The sequence below is a fragment of the Falco cherrug genome, chromosome 16, assembly GCF_023634085.1.
Source record: "Falco cherrug isolate bFalChe1 chromosome 16, bFalChe1.pri, whole genome shotgun sequence".
In the NCBI taxonomy this organism is placed as follows: domain Eukaryota; kingdom Metazoa; phylum Chordata; class Aves; order Falconiformes; family Falconidae; genus Falco; species Falco cherrug.
In genome coordinates this window covers 7,028,536-7,049,128 of record NC_073712.1, presented here as the reverse complement: position 1 = coordinate 7,049,128, position 20,593 = coordinate 7,028,536, and the positions used below count along the sequence as shown (strand labels likewise).

General features: G+C 52.6%; 1 protein-coding gene across 4 annotated transcripts in view; it reads right to left on the bottom strand.

Annotated features, from left to right (window-relative positions):
- Positions 1–622: 622 nt before the first annotated feature.
- RASSF5 (Ras association domain family member 5) overlaps positions 623–20,593 on the bottom strand; it is a 35,378-nt gene continuing 15,407 nt past the window's right edge. For 2 of the 4 annotated variants that reach the window (XM_055728360.1, XM_055728361.1), the window contains exons 3-6: positions 7,355–7,468; positions 5,478–5,775; positions 5,001–5,116; positions 623–3,774 (exon numbers count right to left, since the gene is read on the bottom strand). In XM_055728360.1, coding sequence (XP_055584335.1) covers positions 3,622–3,774; positions 5,001–5,116; positions 5,478–5,775; positions 7,355–7,468 — 681 coding nt within the window. In that variant the 3' untranslated portion in view covers positions 623–3,621. Of the gene's footprint in view, positions 3,775–5,000; positions 5,117–5,477; positions 5,776–7,354; positions 7,469–16,604; positions 16,757–19,758; positions 20,213–20,593 lie in introns of those variants that run through there. The other 2 variants (XM_005447181.4, XM_055728362.1) reach the window with 2 other exon arrangements.

The window sequence follows — 20,593 nt, the reverse complement described above, 5'->3', positions numbered from 1 at the left end:
TCCTTTTCCGTCTGTTTTCTAAAAGTTCTTGATGGTGCACCGGTTTTCTGGTTACAGTGCCTTTTGGCTAGTTTAACATTCCTGCTTTGCATCTTTTAGCAAAGGCATGGTAAGAGAACCTCCCCTGACACGTAAGCAAAGTCCATTCCAACACATTATCCTGGAACAGTCCGGTGTGTTCTGCCATAGACTGTGTCTGTCCAAAGTAAACACCATTTGGTTTTAGATTTTATCCTTTTAAACATTTCCAGGTATTCATACCAGACATTGCAGCACTGAGAATGAACTCTTATTACCTGGATTTTGTATCATTTATATCATGTATATAATTTTTTATATATATATACACACATTTTTATGTACAACATTAACTGTAGCTTTATCATAGGTACACATGGGTAGCAGTTCTGTCAAATCCAGCTAAAACATTAAGAGAAGATTAATAACACTTTGGTCAGGTTTCACAGGGGTGGATGTTCTGTACCTCTTTAGCTGAAGCTTAAACACTTTACAGTAGGGATAAGAAATTTAAATTCACCTCTAGGAAGGATTCCTGTTTTTCCCTTCAGACTTAATACATGAAAGTTCCATAGGAGGGCGCCAGAAAAAGAAGTTAAGGAGATTTCTTTAATTATTGACAGTTTTATTATCGTTGTCTTTTACACTGTCTGCGTGTGAACAAGTAGTTTCAGAACCTTCAAAAAAGCTGGAAGTGAGACATTTTTTAAAAATGCCATAGAATTACTAGGGAGTAGTAAAAATAAATTACAGCATTGCAAAAATGCATTTCACTTTGCCATAGAAGCTTTACTATTCTATTCTATACACATTATTTTACATGTTTTACAATAGACATGAAAAATCAACTCACACAAACTAGGCAAGACAATATACTAACCAAAGGCACTGCACTGCCAACAGTATTTTGCGCTTAAGGAAGGGGCCAGTGCTTCTATCCTAGACACAGCTCAACCACTGAGAATTCGAGTTTCAAAATCTACTGATTCTTAAAATGCCCCGTATTTTGAAAAACCAAAAGAAACAGCCCTCCTCTCCGCAGGAGGTTTTCAGCAGCATTCACGGTAATTGCATAAGAAGCCATGCCTTCTACAAAATGTCAAAGACATGCTGGGTTCCAGGAGGGGAGAGGGAGACGGTCACCAAAACTCCAGTAGAAAACAACGACGACGACAACGAAAAAGGAATCTTTACAACTTTTAGCCAGAAAGAGAAGGGATTTAAAAACAAGCGTCTGGATCATACTTCTCAGAACCAATGGCAGTTTTTACAGTGTTCTTCCTCTTGGCTGAAGAGAAGTATTTCTACGGTGCTTTCAAGACTCAAAGCACTAGATAAATGTTACTTAAATTACTTCACAGGTGCACAGTGAAGTAGTATGTGTTCTCGTAAATGGACAAACAGCCCCAGAGCGTGAAACCCGCCGCTCTGGGCTGCTGCCACATTGTTAAAGGTCATCTGGGTGTAGAGTACAGTACAGCTGGGAGGCCTGTCCTGCACCGCGTGCCCGAGGCCATAGCCCTGTTAGCAAACCCTTCTACACTGCTGACTAAAACAGGAGCTGAACTAAGCTTGCAGAAAGTGGCAGTTATACAAACCGAGGGGCTGTAAGTGATGCAGTTACTCTCTTGCAGTTTATGAACAAACATACTCAAGAATAAGTTGGGGGAGGGGGGAAAAAATCCCAATCACCTTCAAGAAAGAAACAAAAGAGTTCCTCATCCCTCTACAGACAACAGCAGCCTCATCACAGTACTTCAGGGAACTGGGGGACAGGACTGGCAAGGCCTCTTGACAAAAGCCCCTTTCAAACTCTTCCTTAGCCCAAATGCAAAGTTTTCATGCTTAAGGGGAAAAAAAAGGCACTGAGGTAAATTTTAGACTCTTCCGCATCGTCTCTGTTGTGTTACCTGACAACCTGCTGCCTCCCTCCCCACTTCACGCAGGTGGGGTCACAGCACCCTGCAACGAGCTCGAAGGGACTCGGGTTCATCAAGTCAACACGAAACCCTCTCACATGCTCCAGCCGACCCCAGCTAGTGTCACCGTTCCCTTTTCACCTTTGTGGCGGTGCCCTGTGCAGACAGAGGGAAGACTGAACCCGGCTGCGTGCAGCGTGCTCGGTGCAGAGCGCTGCGAGTAAACGCGGGGACCCTCCTCTCTCAGACTGGCATCCCCCGAGCCCTCCGAGCCCTCCCACGATCCCTGCATGGCGGCAGCAAGATCAGGGGTTCTGCTCAGAGTCACGGCAGTAGCTGACGCTCCAGCTCAAGGATTTTTATGAAGGCTGCACAGTGCGTGCGTCGGAGATGGTGGGGAGCCCTGAGGGAGGGGAGAGAGCCTGTCCTCTCCTAGCTCCACGAAGAGAGCGAGATCTGGTCACCTTCCTGGACGTGCAGGCAGAGCACCGGTTGTGAGCGGGGAGGGAGGGGAGGAGAACACGACACATACAGGGTGGCGCAGGGAGGAAGAGGATGGTGTGTCATGGACAGGAGGGGTGCAAGGAGGGTTACCAGGAGGAAGCGTGGTATGACAGTGGTGGGCAGAAAGCATCTGAGACTAATAGTTCCCTTACTCTTCCTGGTACCAAGGCTCTCCCGTGCAGGCAGCCTGTGCTCTTGGTGCTGCCTCCGCACCCTGGCCCTGCTGAGGCTCCTCTCCCTCGGTGCCAGCCCTGGTCATAGTTCAAAATCAGTTTGCTTTGTGAAAGGAGTTTTTAGTTTTCCTGGGTTAGTCTGTTGGACATGTATTGCTAAACATTCAATATCGAACCGTCAGCCTATGCCCCAACCATCACTCTTCCAACAATTTCTTAAAACATAGCTCCCAATTACCACAGAATAGAAAAATGGTAAAACACTGGCTAACTTAGCTAAGCATCAGGGGTATTTGCTTTAATTCACATCTGCTTTCAAAACTGGAAGTTAAATAGAACCAAAATGGATGCCTCTTCCTGGAACTACTATTACCAAGTTTCAATAATACTTACTAACAGACTGTTTGGGTGTTGCAGCTGCCTTGCTGTCATAACTTTACATCTCCCTGGCTACGTTAGCCCTGACAAGTCCGTCCGGCATTGCTTACAGCTGCAACACCCACGTGGTTTGGTGCAACAACCTCCTCCACCATCGCTGCTGCTTCCTGCGCTCTACTTACGAAACAAGAACTGGGCCACGTGGGCGCGCGCAGGGAGCCGCAGCACCTCCGAACAAGAACAAGCAAGTTGCTGGGAGGAGTGTGAACAGCAAGTGTTACCCTGCTCAAAACATAAGCCAGTAGACATTCCTCTTGGGTTTAACACGGAGCATTTTCCTCAAAGCTTTTCCGTCAGATGGTCCAGCTGAAAAGCGAAGCAGCAGCCAGCTGTGTTTGGTTTGTTGACCGGCGCAGTTTTAAAACAGGCTTCCCATTCTTAGACTGGCTCTGGTCCTGGGATAAGAGGTTTCAGAAGAAGAAAATGCAGTATGCTCATTTTATGGATGCTGTGAGCCAGTCCTTAATGGAGGATGAAGAGGGAGAGCGACTACTATAAGGTGTCCTGAGAAGTGTCTTTCTATTTTAAAAATAACTAGCTTAGTCTGATGCCCAGTGCCCCCCCAAGGGTTATCCAGGCTTGCCTCTGGCTTCTTTCAAGGTCTGTTGCAGTCTCTGTTTAAACTTCTCATACTTCCTTTGCACTTGCTGGATTTTGTCCTTTTCTTCTTTGTCCAGTATCATCAAGAAGTTCTGGAGCTCCGGGATGGAGAACGCATCCCACTGCAAAGACAGTAGAAACAGAGGGAAAGTAAGCACACACCATTCACCTTACTGCTTTTGTGGGGTTTTACCTCCTGAATCTCTGAAAAGGAACAAAAAAAAAAAAAAAAAAAAAAAAGACATTTAAACATGTATCTGATCCCCAGGGAGCCTAATCTCACAGCATCACGTTGCGAGAGAGAGGGGAATAGTGGGCTACAGCATAAAGGACCGTCTTTATGCTGAGACTCAGGGACTGAGTCCTGAGCCCCTGAGACAGCAGATTTAATCGAAATCATCTTTACTCAGGTGAATTAAAGCTCCCACCACAAGAGATGGCACAGGTCCCGAAGGAACCAAAATGTATATGGGACTGATTGATGTAGCATTTGCCTGCACTGCTTGTTACGAAAGGGGAGCGAAGTCCCAGCAGGAGCCCGTGCTCCTTATTTTATTGCAAAGTGATCAAAACTGTTTGAGCTTCAGTAAAGCTCTTGGCACAGGACGCCAGCAGACAGGCTGCTCCGGCTGTCACCCGCACCAGCGTCGGGCTGGCGGCGAGGAACAGGCAGGCCACCGGCTGATGGCTGTGAGCGCTTCACAAATAACTACTGCTTTATGTCTGCTCAGCACTGCCGCGGCAAGCCGGCATTCCTGCAGCATCCTTACCCGCCGCAGTCCCGCTCCTGGTGGGAGGCGGAATCCTGTGGGCTGCAGCAGCTCCCAACATTTGCTTTCATTGTGGTGGCAAGCACCATCGCAACCAAACACAAACGGCGGGTTTATTACCTGAGCGTCCCCGGCTTCTACTTAAATTAGTGGATTACTTATAACAGTGTTTAGCCAAGCTAATTATTGAGGATTAACTCTGGGGTGGCGTAGCTTGGTTCTATAAACAGATTATAGGTTGGCCATCAAAACTGGCTTTGCTATTTTCACAGCTCAAGTTGAAATTTTTTAAAACCATGAGCAATAAACGACCAAAAAAAATTATTATTTTTTTTTTTTTTAAAGTAAAGTACAAACAGTCCATTCAGCTGATAATTCAAGTCTGGAGAAAAGCCAGTACCTCACTCAGTATTTTAGAAGGCAAAGCCAGCCCCACAGAGGGATGCGGCCTTGCTGGCATGGCATGGCTGCACCCACGCTGCCTCTGCTGCACGCCTCCCGGCTCTGCAACACTGCTGCGTGCTCTGCAACGCTGCGAGCGCTCCAGCAAAAACCGAGGGCAAGAGTCATTGACGTACCTCAACTTCCCCCGTCTCATTTTCCTTCAGCACGAAGCTGAGCGCATCTGTGTCGGGGCCCGCCAGCAGCCGGAGGTACAGGGGGTACTCGGTGAGGGGGAGCTTCTGGAAGAGCACTGCAAGGGGAGAGCAGACAGCCACGGTGAGATCGCAGCTGCCAGGGCAGAGGAAGGCTCAGGAGGTCAACTGGAGCAGGTAAAAGCGGTTCATGCTGCTCAGGATCACAGTGAAAGTAGCACAGTCTCTAAGACAGATCTGTAACGATCTTTGTTAGGTGGCTTCAGACCCCTTCTGAAGAGTAGCAATTCCCCATGAACTTAAGCAGCATCACCTCCAGTGGAGGTCCGGCCATTTATTCACCTGCCTGACACACCGCGGAGTCCAGGAGAATGCTTTGGGTGTGTTTCTGCAACACAACATAGTAAGCCAAACCAATGGGCCACAGGAAAGCTGGTGGGTCCGAGGGCGCAAACTCACCTTGCCCATCTTTCCGCATCTCCTTGAAAAGTGCAAACTTCTGAGGATTATCCACCACCATAAATTTCTTCAGGAGCCCCTGGATCACCTCGCTCACGGTGGTTGTGCTGCTGATGTGGAGCTGCTTGATGGCATCCAGCGGCAGGTAGAACGAGGTTCTCTTGTCTGTCATATCAGCCAGGTTCACCTCCTTGAGGGCATCGTAGATGGACTGGGGCCGGATCCCTGCTGGGACCGTCACGGGGCGGCGCAGTTTCAAATGCACTTTAATGAAACCTGTGTACGTCCCATCGTCGTTCTAAAGCAAAGGAGAGGGGGTCAGGCTCCAAGGAGTCTTCCCACTCCTTCCCCCTGCTACAAGGGGCTTTCTGGTCTACAGTGCTGCAGCCTGTGGGGTGACTGCAGGACTTCCCACCCCTCAGTACTGCTAGGAGCTTGAGAGTTTCTTATTAATCATGTAAAAAGCAACCAGTAATTTTGGGTTAGTCTCTGTTGATTTTCTCCTGTTCCTCCCACTTGGTAGTGACTCAGACCTTCCTTGTGTCTGCGCGATCTTGTCTTATTTAAAACCAACACTGCTACAACTCAGTCATGGAAACCATTACATGTAATTTGTAGTTGCACTTAAGTGAGGATTTGAAACCTCTGGGAAGGTCTCCACCCCCATTCAGCAGGATCTCCCAATTCTATTCCTCATGATTTATTCCCCACTTACGACATTGTCATATCTCCATGTAGTAAATCATCATTCAAGATCAGCCTGTCTCACAACAGGTCCCTCACCCTACCCTCCGCTCTGCAAAAATGCAGAAACCAAGGGAAAAGCCTGGCTCTGTACGGACTGCCCATGCCACGGGACCGGTGCCAGCAGCACTCCCGTGGTCCCACGAAGGGCCACCACGAGCACCTGAGCCCAGTCGAGTCCCAGGACTGTGTTTCTGCTAAACCTCAAGCCAAAGAACTCAGGAGTAAACATCTGGGTCCCAAATGACTCCTGTAAGTCAAGGGGTGATAAAACCCAGTGGGTGAGACATTCCAGCAGAAGTTACTGTGCAGCCTTCACAAAGGAAAGCGTTGTAACATCTACTTTTTAAAATAAATGTCAGGTTTATTTTCTGATGTTAGCAAGGCAGTTACGTAGCTGCTGTTACTGGAAGTTCTACAATTTAGTTATTTCACTTTATGAGAAGCTTTTCCCCGTACTCTGTAAGATCCTCTGAAGTTTGTACCTTTGCGATACTCCAGCTGGTAAAAGAGGTTATTTCCTTGTCTTCTCACCACACACCAAGGCTTTACTTACAGGTGGTGATAAGTGAGTTTGCAATCAAAGCTTCAAAATATAAGGCATCCACTGTTGGTCTTAGACCTCTGCTTAAGCCCACCTGGCAGTGGAGAGGAGAAAAGCATCTCCTCCTAGAAAGGCTTTGTGTTTCTAAATCCACTTCGCATTACTAAATCCACCTGGTGTTTCTAAATCCGCCTTGCGACAGGTGCTGAACTGCAGCGCCGCAGCCCCAGCGTCACCGCGACACATCCCCGATGTGGGCTCACCGGCTCGTGGCAACTCATTCGCAGCACAGGCTGGTAACAGATCACCGTGCCACAGATCGCCATGCCACAGATCACCGTGCCAAGGATCTCCCAGGCGAGAAGGGATGGAGGCAGGGAAGGGTTACCTCTAGTGTGGGTGACTAACACTAATGGAACCCAAGGAGGAAAGAGCAGGAGAAAAAGCAGATCGGGTAAGGAAAACAAGAAAACCCCGACAGCCCCAAGCCCTCTTGCTTGGAGGAACCTTCCTCCAGCCCAGCTCAGTTCACAGCCAGAGAAACCAGCATCACTTCCTGCATATTAGGTAAACAGGGCCCAATACGTACCAGCTTCATCAACAGGCAGTTTGTAACTTTTGCATTGTATTTTTCGATTTTCTGTTTGATCTCCTGGATGGTCGGAGGCTCGCGTTTTTCTTCTTCTACTGTTTGTGTTACATTCTGAAATCAGAAGAGACAGGCTTCAGCTGTTGGATGTGTTGGGTAACGCTGCACCTGCTCTGCTCTCCTTTTTCTTAGGAAACACAGGAACAAAGAGCCTGTGCAGATCCTGAGCTCACGCTGGCAGCGATGGTGCAGGTGGAGATGGTCTGTACGGCCAAGAGGCTGAATGTGCAGGATGCCACATCCCTGCCCCAAACCACCTCTGTACACCAGTAACAGCCAGTGGAGGGTAACCCAAACCCCACCAGTTAGTGGGATGCAGGGGCACAGAACAGTAAAGATGTCCCAATACAAACCAGGGCAAAGAATCCAGCCTCCGAAACCTGTTTAAAAAAAAAAACAACAGGGAAAAAAAAAAGCCACCTGCACCTGCTGAGCATTGCTCTGCTTCTTACAATGTCATTGTGGGGGGGAATAAAAATCACATCCTAATCCTAGTATCCATGGCTCTGCCTACCCAAGCCAGGCACCCCCTTAAAAACCTGGGGTGCTTCTCAACCAGCTTCCAGCAGGCTCACCCAAGCAACACCTGAAGTTAAATCCCTGCTGGACCGCTCCTCACTGCTCTTGTCCAAAGCTTTGGAAGTTATAGCTCGAAGCAGTAAAATCGCACAAGCAGCAAGCTGGCTGTGTGATTAATAAGTCAGTCACTGCAAACCCAGTCCAGGCATCCCAGCCTGTGTCAGAAACCACTCAGCGTCGGCCTGCGCGTGGGCTTGCCGGGAGGATGACGGCGGCTGCTGCTCACCCAGGTTTGCGGGAATTTCCTCATGGGTGGCCAAGCGACAGATTGGGCACGTAGGTGGGTTTTACATGCAGGTCAGATGTGGAAATGTCACTAATGAATAACAGGAAAACATGATCCTGTAGCAGAGAGGCAGCTTGTGGGAGCTTCCCAAATGCAGCCCAGGGTTTGGAGTGTTTGAGCAGCAAGGCAACGGCTGGGCTTGTGTAACGTGCCGGAGCAGAGCCCAGCGCTGCCGGCAGCACGGGCTGAGCCGAGCTGGGACGGGGGGCAGAGGCCAGCCCAGGAGGATGCTGCCATGGGGTCGGAGCAGCTGCAAGACCTGCACAAGAGGGGAGCAGGACCATAGTGCCCATTACTGGCTGTCTAAACCAGGAAAAGGACAGTGCTTTCTGCAGAAGAGCCAGGGCACGCATCTTGGGGCTATGCTGGAGCAAAACGTGCAAAGCACCGCTGCGCCCTGCCCACCCCTGCGCCCCACTGCTCCCACACGGCCCCAGGGAGAGCTCTCTGGCCACCATCGAATGGCATCAAAAGCAGGTGACATGGCTCATAGCAAGGTTTGTGGGACGCCAGCCATCTTCCTCCAGGGACATGTGAGATGGAAAGAGCGGGAGCAGTGTTGGGGGAGCCGGCCGGCAGGCTCTGGTGAGGCACCGGCACCGTGCAGTCGCAGATGGTTTTCTGCGGGGAAGGTTTGCAGCAGCCTGGAGCCAGAGCCTGAGCCACGCTCCCACCTCCCATCTGCCCAAGCGCCGCCACACAGGCTGCCAAGGCCCACGGACACCCTGCAAACAAAATGTCAGGATGCGATCCTCCATCGTGGCCGGCGTGACAGCAGAGCCCAGGCGCTGCAGGAACACACGAACCAGCGAGCTCTTCTCCGAAAACCTGCTAGAAAGCAGGAAAGGGCGTGCCAGCACATACGGGCAGGGATTTTGTGTGTTCCCACTCTAAGAGTTCCAAGTGCAGCCCCGGCAGGTGCAGAGCCCCTTGAGGCTCCTGGGGCTGTCCCTGAGTGCTGGTGCTTTGCCTGCATCATGCAGGAGGAGCAAGGAGGGGAGGGAAACCCAGAGCACAAAATTAAAGATACCAAGCCACAGCCATGCCCCCAGGATGCAGCAAGTGCTTCTGGGGACACCCCCCTGCATCCCATCCCTGGGGACTACGGCAACAAGCCCGAAGCAGGTATTCGGGACAAAGCACCTGCTCACCTGCAGCATCCATCTAGAACAGTCTGTTGCAGAGTTAATGGCTCCTATAATCCAGAGATGGAAGCAAGGACTTGTGTGACCCTGAAGTAAACTGCAAATCACAAGTAGGCTAAGAAAATCTATTCTAAAAAAAAAATTAAAATACAGGGAGCTAAACTAACCCAGGAGTTCCCAGCTGCACGATAAAGCCCAGCAGCCACGTTTGGGTCTCCTCATGGGAAACAACCTGCTGCAAGGACAGGACCGCAGCGACTGCACAGCAGCTCCCAGCCTGCGGGGCCACGGGGCTGAGCAGCGTTCCCCGCGAGGTACCGCAGCTGAACTCCTGCCCAGAGCACGGCTCCCACTAGGGATGCCAGTCACGGCAAACCCCGCTGCCAGATGCAAACCAGCAGCAAGAATTGCAGCCTGCAGCAATACCTGCTCTTCACTTCTTTGCTGGAGCTCTTCACCAGCCGCTGCCTCGCCAGCAGCAGGACACGGGTCCAACAGTGGCATCCAAGGAGCTTCGATGACTTTATTGCCACAAGACCACTGGAAACTCCCTACACGAGGCTCATCTCGTGGTTCAAGGTCTGACACCACTGTATTAGCCTGGGCTACCCAAAGCCCTTCAGCGGAGGGGCTTTCCACCCAGCCGGGAGAGCAGGTCTCCTCGAAAGCATAGCCTTCAGCATCCCAGACCTGGACCTGCTGCAAACAAGCCTGCATGCATCTTGGGCTATGCTCACTGGGCTGGATTTCCCAGCGCCGCGCTCTGCTGCCTTTCCATAACTCACCACCTTCCCCAGAGACAGGCTGGGAATACATTTTGCCAGCGCTGCCTGAAACAGCAAGCAGCGCTCCCATATTTTATATGGGCTCGCTCAGAAGTTAGCATTAGCGGAGAGCAGAAAGCGTGAAGGGATGTGCTATCAAGGCCAGTAAGGCTCAGAATGAAAATTGTAACCTCTAAGAAGGAAAAAAAGAAAAGCAAAAAACAAAAAAAAAGAGCAAGATTTCAGAGCAAAGCCTGCCTCTTCCCAGGCAGTCCCACAGCACACACGACAAGGATGCAGCAAGCTGTAAATAAGCCAGCATTGCCCAAGGCTAGCTGTGATATTTCTTTTAGGTGGAGAATCAAGCACAGGACAGACTGAAATCCTGGTTGCAATCTGGCAAGACAGCTACAGTCCTGGGAGTTGAGAGCCCCAAATTTATCATCAAGCAATTCCCAAGTGAGAGTTCACAATTTCTGCTTGAGACTGGCAAACAGTACGAGATCTCTTGAAACACCACTCTGGAGCAGTAACCCAGCAGAGGAACGTTGACTTTGTATTACAGTCTCCTCCTTGTTCAGTGCCTTAAGAAAATAAAAGCGAAGCTTTTCTGAGGTATTTAAGAATTGCATATAAACATCCACTTATCACAACGCCAACTTCCACTGCACAATCCGTCAGTCTTTAGGTGCGTGCTTTGCTGCAATCTATTGACTGCAATAGGTCTTACATGGCTGCACACAGGTGCTGAGCTGGTGCAGGAGTCTTTAAAAATAATGCCAAGGGTAGAGATTTTCAAAAGTAAGAAATGAAAAGAGGGGGGGTTAGGGATGAAAAAATGACCAGAAACTTCCCTTTTAAGTTAACGGAAGATGTGCACTCAGAAATTCTCCACTTCGTCATGTCACGTGTTTCACAGCGCTGGGGACAGGCACAGCCGTGCTGCCACCCACCAGGGCTGGCCCCCACCCCAGTCGTAGCAGGAGACCCCTCGGCACCATCCCCTCCTGCATGCAAAGAGACTTATAGCTGCACCTCACAGCTGCAGGGGTAAGGCATGCCGCGCACGTACGCTGCACTTCACCCGCGGCACAAACACAACCCGGCGCAGACCAGCATCCATCCAGACACGCATGGCAAAAGCAAACAGAGCGGCTCAGTCCATCCCTGTCACTGCAATTTGCTTCTCCCCAGTGGGGCACATCCCTCCCCTCTTGTGACGGTTCCAGCTGAGGAAACCAGCGTGTGCCAGCTATTAAGAGCTTTGGGAGCAGCTCGTGCGCTGATGCCACCCGGTTTCCATGGAGGACGCACGGTGCACCCAGGACCGCAGGAGCCTGGGGTGGTGATGGTCCCCTGGGCGTCACAGCAGGCACAAGGCAGGCACTAATTGCTTCATGCTCCAGGGAACCTAAATCACTCACAGCAGGAGGAGCGGGAAGCCCAGCTCGGGAACACGGTCCTGGTGGCAGAACATCACAGGTCTCACACTGTGTCCCCATGCAACTCCAGCAACAAACCGCTGCCCAGCCCCTGGCATCCTGCCTTCCCCCGTGTGCATCTTGGCAGACAGATGTACCGGCTGGTCTCTCAGCTTGCTCAGCCCCCCAACACCCCCAGCACACCCCAATCCTTGCAAAACACTCGTACTCCTCCAGCCAGGCACAGGGCAGACTGTGCTGCAGAGCCCTGTGCCTTCCCAGCACCCCCACAGCAGTGTGACCCTGCTGAGGCATCCATAGCTGCCCTGCTGCTGCTCCAGGAGGTTGAATTTTGCTCCCAGGAGCAGGAATCGGCCGACACCTGGGATATGCTGCTGTGGCAGGAGGGCAGTTGTGCCCCTCTCGCCTGCTGCTCCTGCATGGCAGCGCTGGGGGAGGCAGGAGGCAGCTCAGTTCCCACCTGCACCAAAGTTTTGCCAAACCTCTGCCGCCTTCTGCCCATCCCGCAGCTTCGTGATGCTCAGAGCCTAGTCTGGGAAAACACTGGGAAAGAAACACTGCCCCTAATTTCTCTATTTACCACATCTATTTGTTTTGATTAACCCAAACATAAACCAAAGCATTCACAGACACCAGGATCGTACTGCACACAGGAGCGTACCAGCACCCGCTGCTCAGCCAGCCCGGCCAAGCCCTGAGAGCAGCACAGCACCCCCAGCACGACGAGCCTTCGTCTGCTGCTGGGAGAGTCAACACCCTGGTGTAAGGATTGCCCCAAGGACACAGGGTTCCAACCCTTGGCCATCACACCTCTGACAGTTCACACGATGGTGCAGCCACAGCTCCAGGTAACAGGTTGTTCTCTCCCCTTCCATGCGCCATTATAATTGATAAAAGAAACCCTGCATTAGGACAATTTGACAACTACGGGTTTTAGCGGCTGTATTATGTTCTCTTAGGGTCATTTATTAAGTCATCTTCCACCCAGTGTGGAATTAATTTGCTTTCATTAATCTCCCAGTGTCAGTGACAGATGGTTTAACTGTTTCCACTGCAGCACAATTTAAAGCATGCAGAGAGCAACCAAACTGCTCTGGAAAACAAACCCAGCGACCTTGCACAGGGCTCCCGGCTCCACCAGCAGCTGAGACCCAGCCATGGATTTAAAGATGCATCTCTGAAACAGAAGGTTGTGTGTATGGCAGAAACCAGCCCGGACTCCCAGGTCAACTGTGGTGCAAAAACCAAACCAGAAGTTACCACTTCCACAGTGCTCATGTCTAAGTGGGCTTGAAATGTAGCTAGGCCAGTTCTTGTAGCCGCTTTGATTTTAAAAGGAAAACTGCAAAGCACTGTGAGAGTCAGCTGGACCAGCACTGCCACAAAACACTGCCACAAAACACTGCCAGCGCTGCGAAAAACAATTCGTTTCCCCCCCCGAGACGGGAGCAATCCTACTGCACCAGCCTGTCCCAGCTCACCTTCCCCCTACACCCTCAGACTCCAGGAAAAGAAAGTTTTAATCATCTCTCTGTGCAGCGACCCCGCCGTGGGGCTGACAGGCACCGTGCACAGGGCAGTGCCTGGATAAAACCCGAGGGACCCACTCAGTCCGTGGCCAAGCGGCAAGGCTGCCGGAGCAGAACTAACACACCCAGCTGGCTGTCCCGTGGGACCCAGCGCGGTGCTATCCTGACTCTGGCAGCTATTTAGGGTCTGGGGAGCCCTGTGAGACCATAAAGGTGGCTCCGAGGGTCCCCCCTTCACCTCTCCTTGCCGTTCATGGCAGTGATGCTCTGGCACGGCTCTGAGCTCCCCGGAGTGACCACAGCATCCATCCCCAACCCCCTGCATGCTCCATGGCTCAAGACTCTGCTTTTCTGTTTTATAAACCAGAACCTGCCCGCAAGCAGGACCTGCACCAGCCCAGCAGCACCAGCACCACAGCTGGGGGACCCTGGGAAAAGAAGCGCTGCTCCTTCCATCACACATGATTAGATCAGCTACTTCTTGCTCTTCAGAAATGTACCCGGACCTCCGGTTTTGCAAAGTTTCTGGTGCAGAATATGCAATTCTGCCTGAAGGAAGAAAAACAGAAGCTATTAACCATAAACCGTTGCCACATTTCCTGTTGTACCAGGACAGGAGGAAACAAGCTGTTAACAAAACAAGAGCTCAGTAGCTCTGCCTGCACCTAAACTCTGGCAACCGCTGCTGGACCGGTGGCTCTCCTGGCTGGAACTCAGGGAAGAGCCACCCCCTGGGGATGGCCTGGCTGCATGGCACGACATCTGCCTGCCAGCCTGCAAAACCAGCACGTTCCCATCGCCTCCATCGTGCCACCCTCACGTGCAACTGGCAGGAAAGCGATGGCGAGCCTGGAGCTCCAGGGTGCTCCTACTCCTGCCCTGTTAGAAACCTGATGCAGAACGCTGCACGGTCACAGATGCCAGAGGTTAACTACCACTCAGCCCGCTGGCATCATTTAAACTCAGCAGGCAGCGTGTTTACCATCCCCTATGAAACTGCCATAAAGTAACTTGCAGACAGCCGTGGCCCACAGCGAGACAGCCACCCACGGGCTGCGCAGGATCAGCCCGGTGGCCTGGGGTACCCGCAGCAGCACAGAGGGATGAACCCCGCCGCGTCCTCTCCCTGCCCATCACAGCCCACTGCACACAGGCTCCCCTTCCGTAACCTACATTATTTCTCAGTGGTAGGAAACAGCGATTGTAATAAATGACTTGAGCCTCATCTGGCACTTGGGCTAATGCTCGGCAGGATAAAGGCTGCCCAGAGCAGTGCCTGGGAAGCGGTGGGCGGCTGTGATGCACAATGCCCATTGCCCCCAGCGAGTTAGCCACACCGTCCTCCCCTTTGCAATCTACTACTCATCTAATGAGCCATGAGCTTGTAACAGGCTATTACGGGGGAGGTAAAAAACCCATGGGCCATCATGACTACGGTGACACGCTCTCAAAAGAGTGATTCTAAGCCAAGAAAGGCAACAACAAAGCCTCTGTGGCAGATTTTTTCTATTCTTGGAGGGGTTTTTATTTCATTGGTTTGTCAGGAGGGACGTGCTCCACGTCCAGCTGGCGAGTGTCCTTCCTACAGCCTCTCACCTTGCAGAAGTCAACCCTCAATTTAAAAACCTTTTTAAAACAAGCAAAGGCAGCAGCTCACGTCGGGCCTCTGTGTTGGGAATAAGAGCTCTAGGTGGGACCCGGGAGCTTTCCGACACTGCAGAGGGGATGGTGCCCCCTCCCCACGGCTCCCCATCCCACCGCAGCCCCAGTTGGCACCAAGGAGCCGGGGCACAGTTACAGCTTGGATGCGCAGCTCAGGAGGAGGAAGATGGGCAGCTCACAAACCGTGGCTCTGCTAACCATAAAACTAGGCATGGAAAGGCACCATAGATAGAAAGGCTGAGTGTGCACTTCCACGGGACACTCCTTGGAGCAAGGGCTGCTTCCCTGCAGCCACAAACCAGCCTCAGAGACACTATCCCTGGCCCCTCTCTCCCAGCCAATTTTCCTCACCAGCTATTTAGTTAATGAATTTGAATAGCAGAACGGTGGAGATGGATTTGGCCCAACATCACCACATTCTTGGCAATGACTGTCTTATCTAGAGCAGGAGCGGCCAAGTCCTCCCTGGTGTGCACGGGCACAGGTCCATCGCCATTTACATCAGCAATGCTGTGACAACTGGCATCCCCAAAAACACAGCCCAAGCTCTCCCTTTGGCTCCTGTGTTTGGATTGCAAGAGTATTTCAAAGACCTGCTCCGAAGCGATTTTACGCCTCAGCGCATCAATCCTCAATTCTTCTGCTTATTAAGGAAAGATTTGCCTTAAAACATCAGAAAACAAAACCTGGAGAAATGCAGCTAAGTGCTGCTCACCGGGGAGCCGCAGTTTGGAGGAGCATCACCAGCTCATGCCCTGTGACCACCACCACACTGCAGCACAAAGGACCGGAGGGAAATGTGAACACTTCAAATTTGAGCCAGAAAGATGAGAACCGGCAGCTCAGAACTGTAAATCCAGCTGCAGCAGGGAGCAGTGGTGGCTGGGGGCAGCGGGGCTGGGGCAGCACCACACAGCCCCATCACAGTCACCGGAGAGATGGGTCATCTCTGCTGGTGCACAGCTCTCCATCACTGCCCCTTCACCGCGCGCCCCCATGGCTCACAGCATTACATGGGGAAAGGATCCCCTGCTCAAGCGCAGACAGGCAGGGAGAACAATCATACAACAGATCTGGGGGGGAAAAAAAAAAAAAAGAAAAAAAAAAAGAAACCCCAACATATTTCACTCCCTTTGAGAAATTCAAGTGAGATGCTGCGGTTTACTTTGGGGTTCAGAGGAAAACGCAGAAGACAGGAGAGCAGTGCATCTCTGGAGAAGGGGAGAAGGATTGTTGCTGCATTTCAGAGGTTAGAGGCAAGTGAAGAGGGGCTCGGTGTTTTGATTGCCATGGAGATTTCACTTAGAAACCGTTTTTCCTGCCACATCCCTGCTCAGCAGCGAGAACTGAGCAGGTCCTCCCAGAGAGCTCCATCTGAGGGGGCCTGGGCTGGACAGGACCCCATGGGTGCTCAGCCACCCCACTCTGTGTGCACAGACCAGCCTGGTGAGACCCCGGCCTGGATCAAGGAGGCTGGGTGGATCAAAGGGATCTGTTGATCCTCAGCAGCAGATATTGGGGGACCAATCACAGCCTTAAAGAGCCAGGAAAACCCCCCTCCCCCCTGGCAGAAGAGGTGCCCTGGGCCACCCCAGGCTGTGCCAGACCCCCTGCAGACCCGCCTCCCCTCTGGAATCACTCTGTTCTCCCACACTTCGGAGACGACAGGCCAAGGACAGGACCCTGCGCTGGTCCCTCAGCTCTGGCTCCTTCTGCATCGCACCAGGCAGAGCGATGCTCCCTTTGCCCACCCAGCACAGGCAACGTGAACGCTGACGGTTACCTGCAACCCACGAACTGGCACAGATGCTGCACCTGATGGCCAGCCACTTCTGGGACTTCGTTTCTCCAAGGCTGGACGGGATCTTGGAGACCACCTCATCCAGCCCCTGGCTGGGTTTTGAGCACCTCCAGGGATACAGTCCCCATCGCAGGTACCACTGCACACTGCCACCGTGGAGGGCACAAAGAGAGGGAGCAAACAGCCGTGGGGCCAAAACACCGCTGCGTGTCCTGCATCTCCCCGTGCCCAAGCTCACGTAACTCCCCGCCGGCCACCCCCTCCCACACAGCAACCCCTCCGTGGTGGTCTCTGCTGGGAGCCCCAGATCCACCAGCACCTGGTAGCATAGCAACACCGCCCGTGCATCCCACCATCCCACCACCACCACCACCTCCACAGCCTCCCTCCTCTTCAGCAGGGAAGGCTTTTGCTTGCTGGGTTACCCCAGCTCACCTTGTTCAGGGACTCCTAAGCCAGGAGCTGGTCCCATCATCCCCATCCCTAAATCCCACCCTGGATCCCACCCTGGGTGAAACTACATTCCTGTTTCTCACAATTCCTACAGTCCCTCTCATGTTTTCTATCCTTGGACAGAAACGTGCCCCTTTCCCCTGATCCAGCCCTCCCGGCAGCCACTGATGCAGGACTCAGAAGAGCAATTTGGCAGAGTTTTAAGCCATCGTGCTCCAGGCAGAAGCCACTGAAGCCACTCGGCTGAAGAGTCACAAAAATGCCAAGTAATAGATCTCCTGGAATGAGGTCACATCTGAGATGTAAAAGGGTTCTTTTCTAATGAAGAGTGATTGCACTGATGGTTCTGAAAATAAAAAGGAATTACAGAATTCCTAGAAAGAGGCTCTTCAGACTAATACAGTTACATCAATCAGAAAAATTGTTTCTCTATTCACAGCAATCAAATTCCACTCTATTGTTTTAAATGGTGGGAGGCCTCTATGTCCCCACCTACAGAGATTGTTTCCTAGGTCTTTTAAGACATTCATCCCCAAGTTACCCGTATTTAGCTTATTCCTGCCCATGCTCACGGGCTGGTGCCTGCTGCTGCTGCAGCGCTGGCCACACTGTGCATCCTGGGCTCGGGAATCATTCCTGGGCATCTAAGATCAGAGGAATGTTGCTGTTCCCCAGCGCACCTGGCAGCCTAACTCACTTTCAGGACCAAGCTGATGTTTTCTGCCCACGGCCAGGAGCAGGTACTGTACTTGGTGGTGAAAAGCAATGCTGTTGGCACACGCTGCCCTTGCAGCGATGGAAATATTCCACACTCAATAACATCGCTCAAGAGAAGATGCCAAGCAAAAAAGTGGGGACAGGGAGTGAAGCATAACCCAGGGGGGATGTCCACCCTGGGGCTGTGCCTGTCCCTGTCCCTCTGCTTTGCTGCCTGCTCCCCAGGAACATGCTCTCCTTGCTGCCCTCCACCTGCCATCCAGCCCAGCCTCACCACACCACTGCCTCCTCCTCCTCCTCCTCCCCACCATGCCCCATGCTCCTGCAGGACCTGCACCACCAGCAGCATGCCACAAACCTCCCAAAACGTTCTCCCCTCGAGGCCTGAGGATGGTTTCCACCTCTAGCCGGAGAAACCCAAGAAGGACCCACCTCCGCACACAGGTCCTTTACACAACATCATCTGCTTAAAGAGCAAATGTGTGGGGTTTGGGTTTTTTTTTTTTTTTTTTTTCCTTCACACACAGGAACCATTTCCTCCCTATGACACCAAACCCCCAAAAGGCTCCATCTTCTCTAGCGGCCAGGAGGTCTGCCACCCATGCTGGCCACATCCAGGTGAGGAGCCAGCCAAAAAGGGGCTGCAGCAGCCCCTGACCCCTCTGCACAGGAGAGCTCCCGAGCACGAGCGTGATCAGGCTGATTTTGGAAGGTAGCTGAGGATCTGCAGTGCCCTGGCTCAAAAAGAACAGCATTAAACCGGCATGGAGCACAGCGCCTATTGCACTAACGCTGCGATCTTTCACATCTCCTACACAACTGAATCATCAAACGACATTTAAAAACCAGCAGTACGTGTCGGTTAATCATAGCAAGAGGGAGCTGCTGGCTAAAAGGGAATATCCCATGTTAAACCCAAGGGAGCATTTCTTCCAAGAAATTAAAATAATATCGCCAGTTGATTGGAACTCTCCCCCAAAGTAACTCCCCCCACCAAGGGGAACAGCCCAGGTCGCCGGGAGAGCCCCCAGCACCCCGCGCTGCAGCAAGCTGAACCCCAAAGCACCTGCTGAGGATTGCAGCTCAGCAGCCTGGGGCGTGCAAATACAGCAGAGCCTGAGCAGAAGCGCCTCGGTGCTGATGGTTTACAGGGGAATTTCTAAGTAAAAAAGCTGCTCCCCGGGCCAGATCTCATCTCTGGGTGCCACAGGGCTCTGGTTCCTGAGCGAAACCCCCGCTTCCGCAGCGGCGCCTTCTCCTTTTATGCTCAGTTCTGGTTGGGGCCCCAAAGTTTATAGCAGGGATGTTTGTTGCTTTTTGGATTTTTTTTTAAAAATAAAACACTTTAAAAAGATGAAGCAGCTTTGTCAATGTTACTGATACAGAAATCTCATCCTGGGGTGCAACACTGGCCAGCCAAGCACTCCCTCCTCCTCTAAGGCAGGTACATATGCACCCAAGCACCCAGAAAAGGACCAGATTCATCACTGTGTTAATAAATTTGCAGATTAATTTAGTCCTGTAACTTTCCCATCTCCCAGGTCCAGTTTTCACCAGTGGTGCCTATTTTGCAAGGCCAAACCACAGGTCCCTGGCCAGCAGCCCGACCCATGGATGACAGCTAGCAGGGCTGCTGCCTGCCCCCCCCCAAAGCTGAAAAAACACACTTGGAGTTGGCTCCTCCGCCGTGGTTCCTCGGGGAAGGGGCCAAGCCGGCATGCTAAAGGTTGAGACATGGCTGAGAAAAATCTGCAGCCGCACAGACCCCCTGCATGGAGTGGGGACCCTGGAAGAGGCGGACAGAGCCTTCCTCCCCGCCAGCGGCTCTGCCCTGACTCCAGCTGCAAGCTCATTTTGGCAGCACCTGCAGCCAAACGTGCAGGAACACTGACATCTCCCTTCACCAGCAACCCCCCCGCCGCCTCCCACCCAGCACAGCCCTTCTCACTAGTTTTTAAGCTGTTACCTTGGCAGGAACCTTGTTCGGCGTGCTCCGGAAGAAAGAGGTTTTTGCTGTGAAAAAGCAATCCTCGAGGTCTTCATCCAAGCTGCAGTACCCGCTGCTCATGGTCATCGAAGCCCAGCAAAGGTGAGAGGCTGAGCGTGCACGGGGCTCGCCGGGGGGCTCGGGGGGCCGGCGACCATCAGCGGTCCCTGCTCCGGCTCCCGCACCAGCAGCGAGCCCGCTCTCACATCCTCAGCTCGCCGGCGCTTATCTGCAATAGCTCCTTCTGCTCATCCTCCAGAGCCAGCGGAGCTATTTCTCTTTAACAGGCAGCCGTGCCGGCTAACCCTTCCCTCTCCTCCTCCACCCGCCTTCCTGCGCAGCAGCGCTGGGGCAGCATGGAAGGGGCCGAGCGGCGAGTTTGCTCCCACTCTTGGCACCCAGCTTCGCTCACCGCCCGCGGTCTGGTCCCACGGGCGCCCGCGCAGCATCGCCTCCCCTTCCTGCGCTCGCCCCACAGCGCGCAGCCCTGCCACTTCCTCTTGCAAAATTTCTCACCCTGCGGCACACCAGGGCCCAGGCGCTGGGCTTGTCCCCGGGTACCCCCACACCTCCTCCGCTACCCAAAATCCATCGCCAGGGCAGGCTGGCCTCTTGCTCCTTCCCTGGCAGCACAACCTGGAGAGCGGCGTTGCATCTGCTGTCCCAGGGAAGCAAACCCCGGACCGAGCCTGACCACGCTGGTGGTGGGGAAGGGGGGAGGCTGGCAAGGATGTGGCCTCAGACCCTCCTCAGGGGTGCTGGGAGCCCCTGGTCATCACGCTGCAGGAGGCAGTGGGTGCCTCTCTGCTCTGCA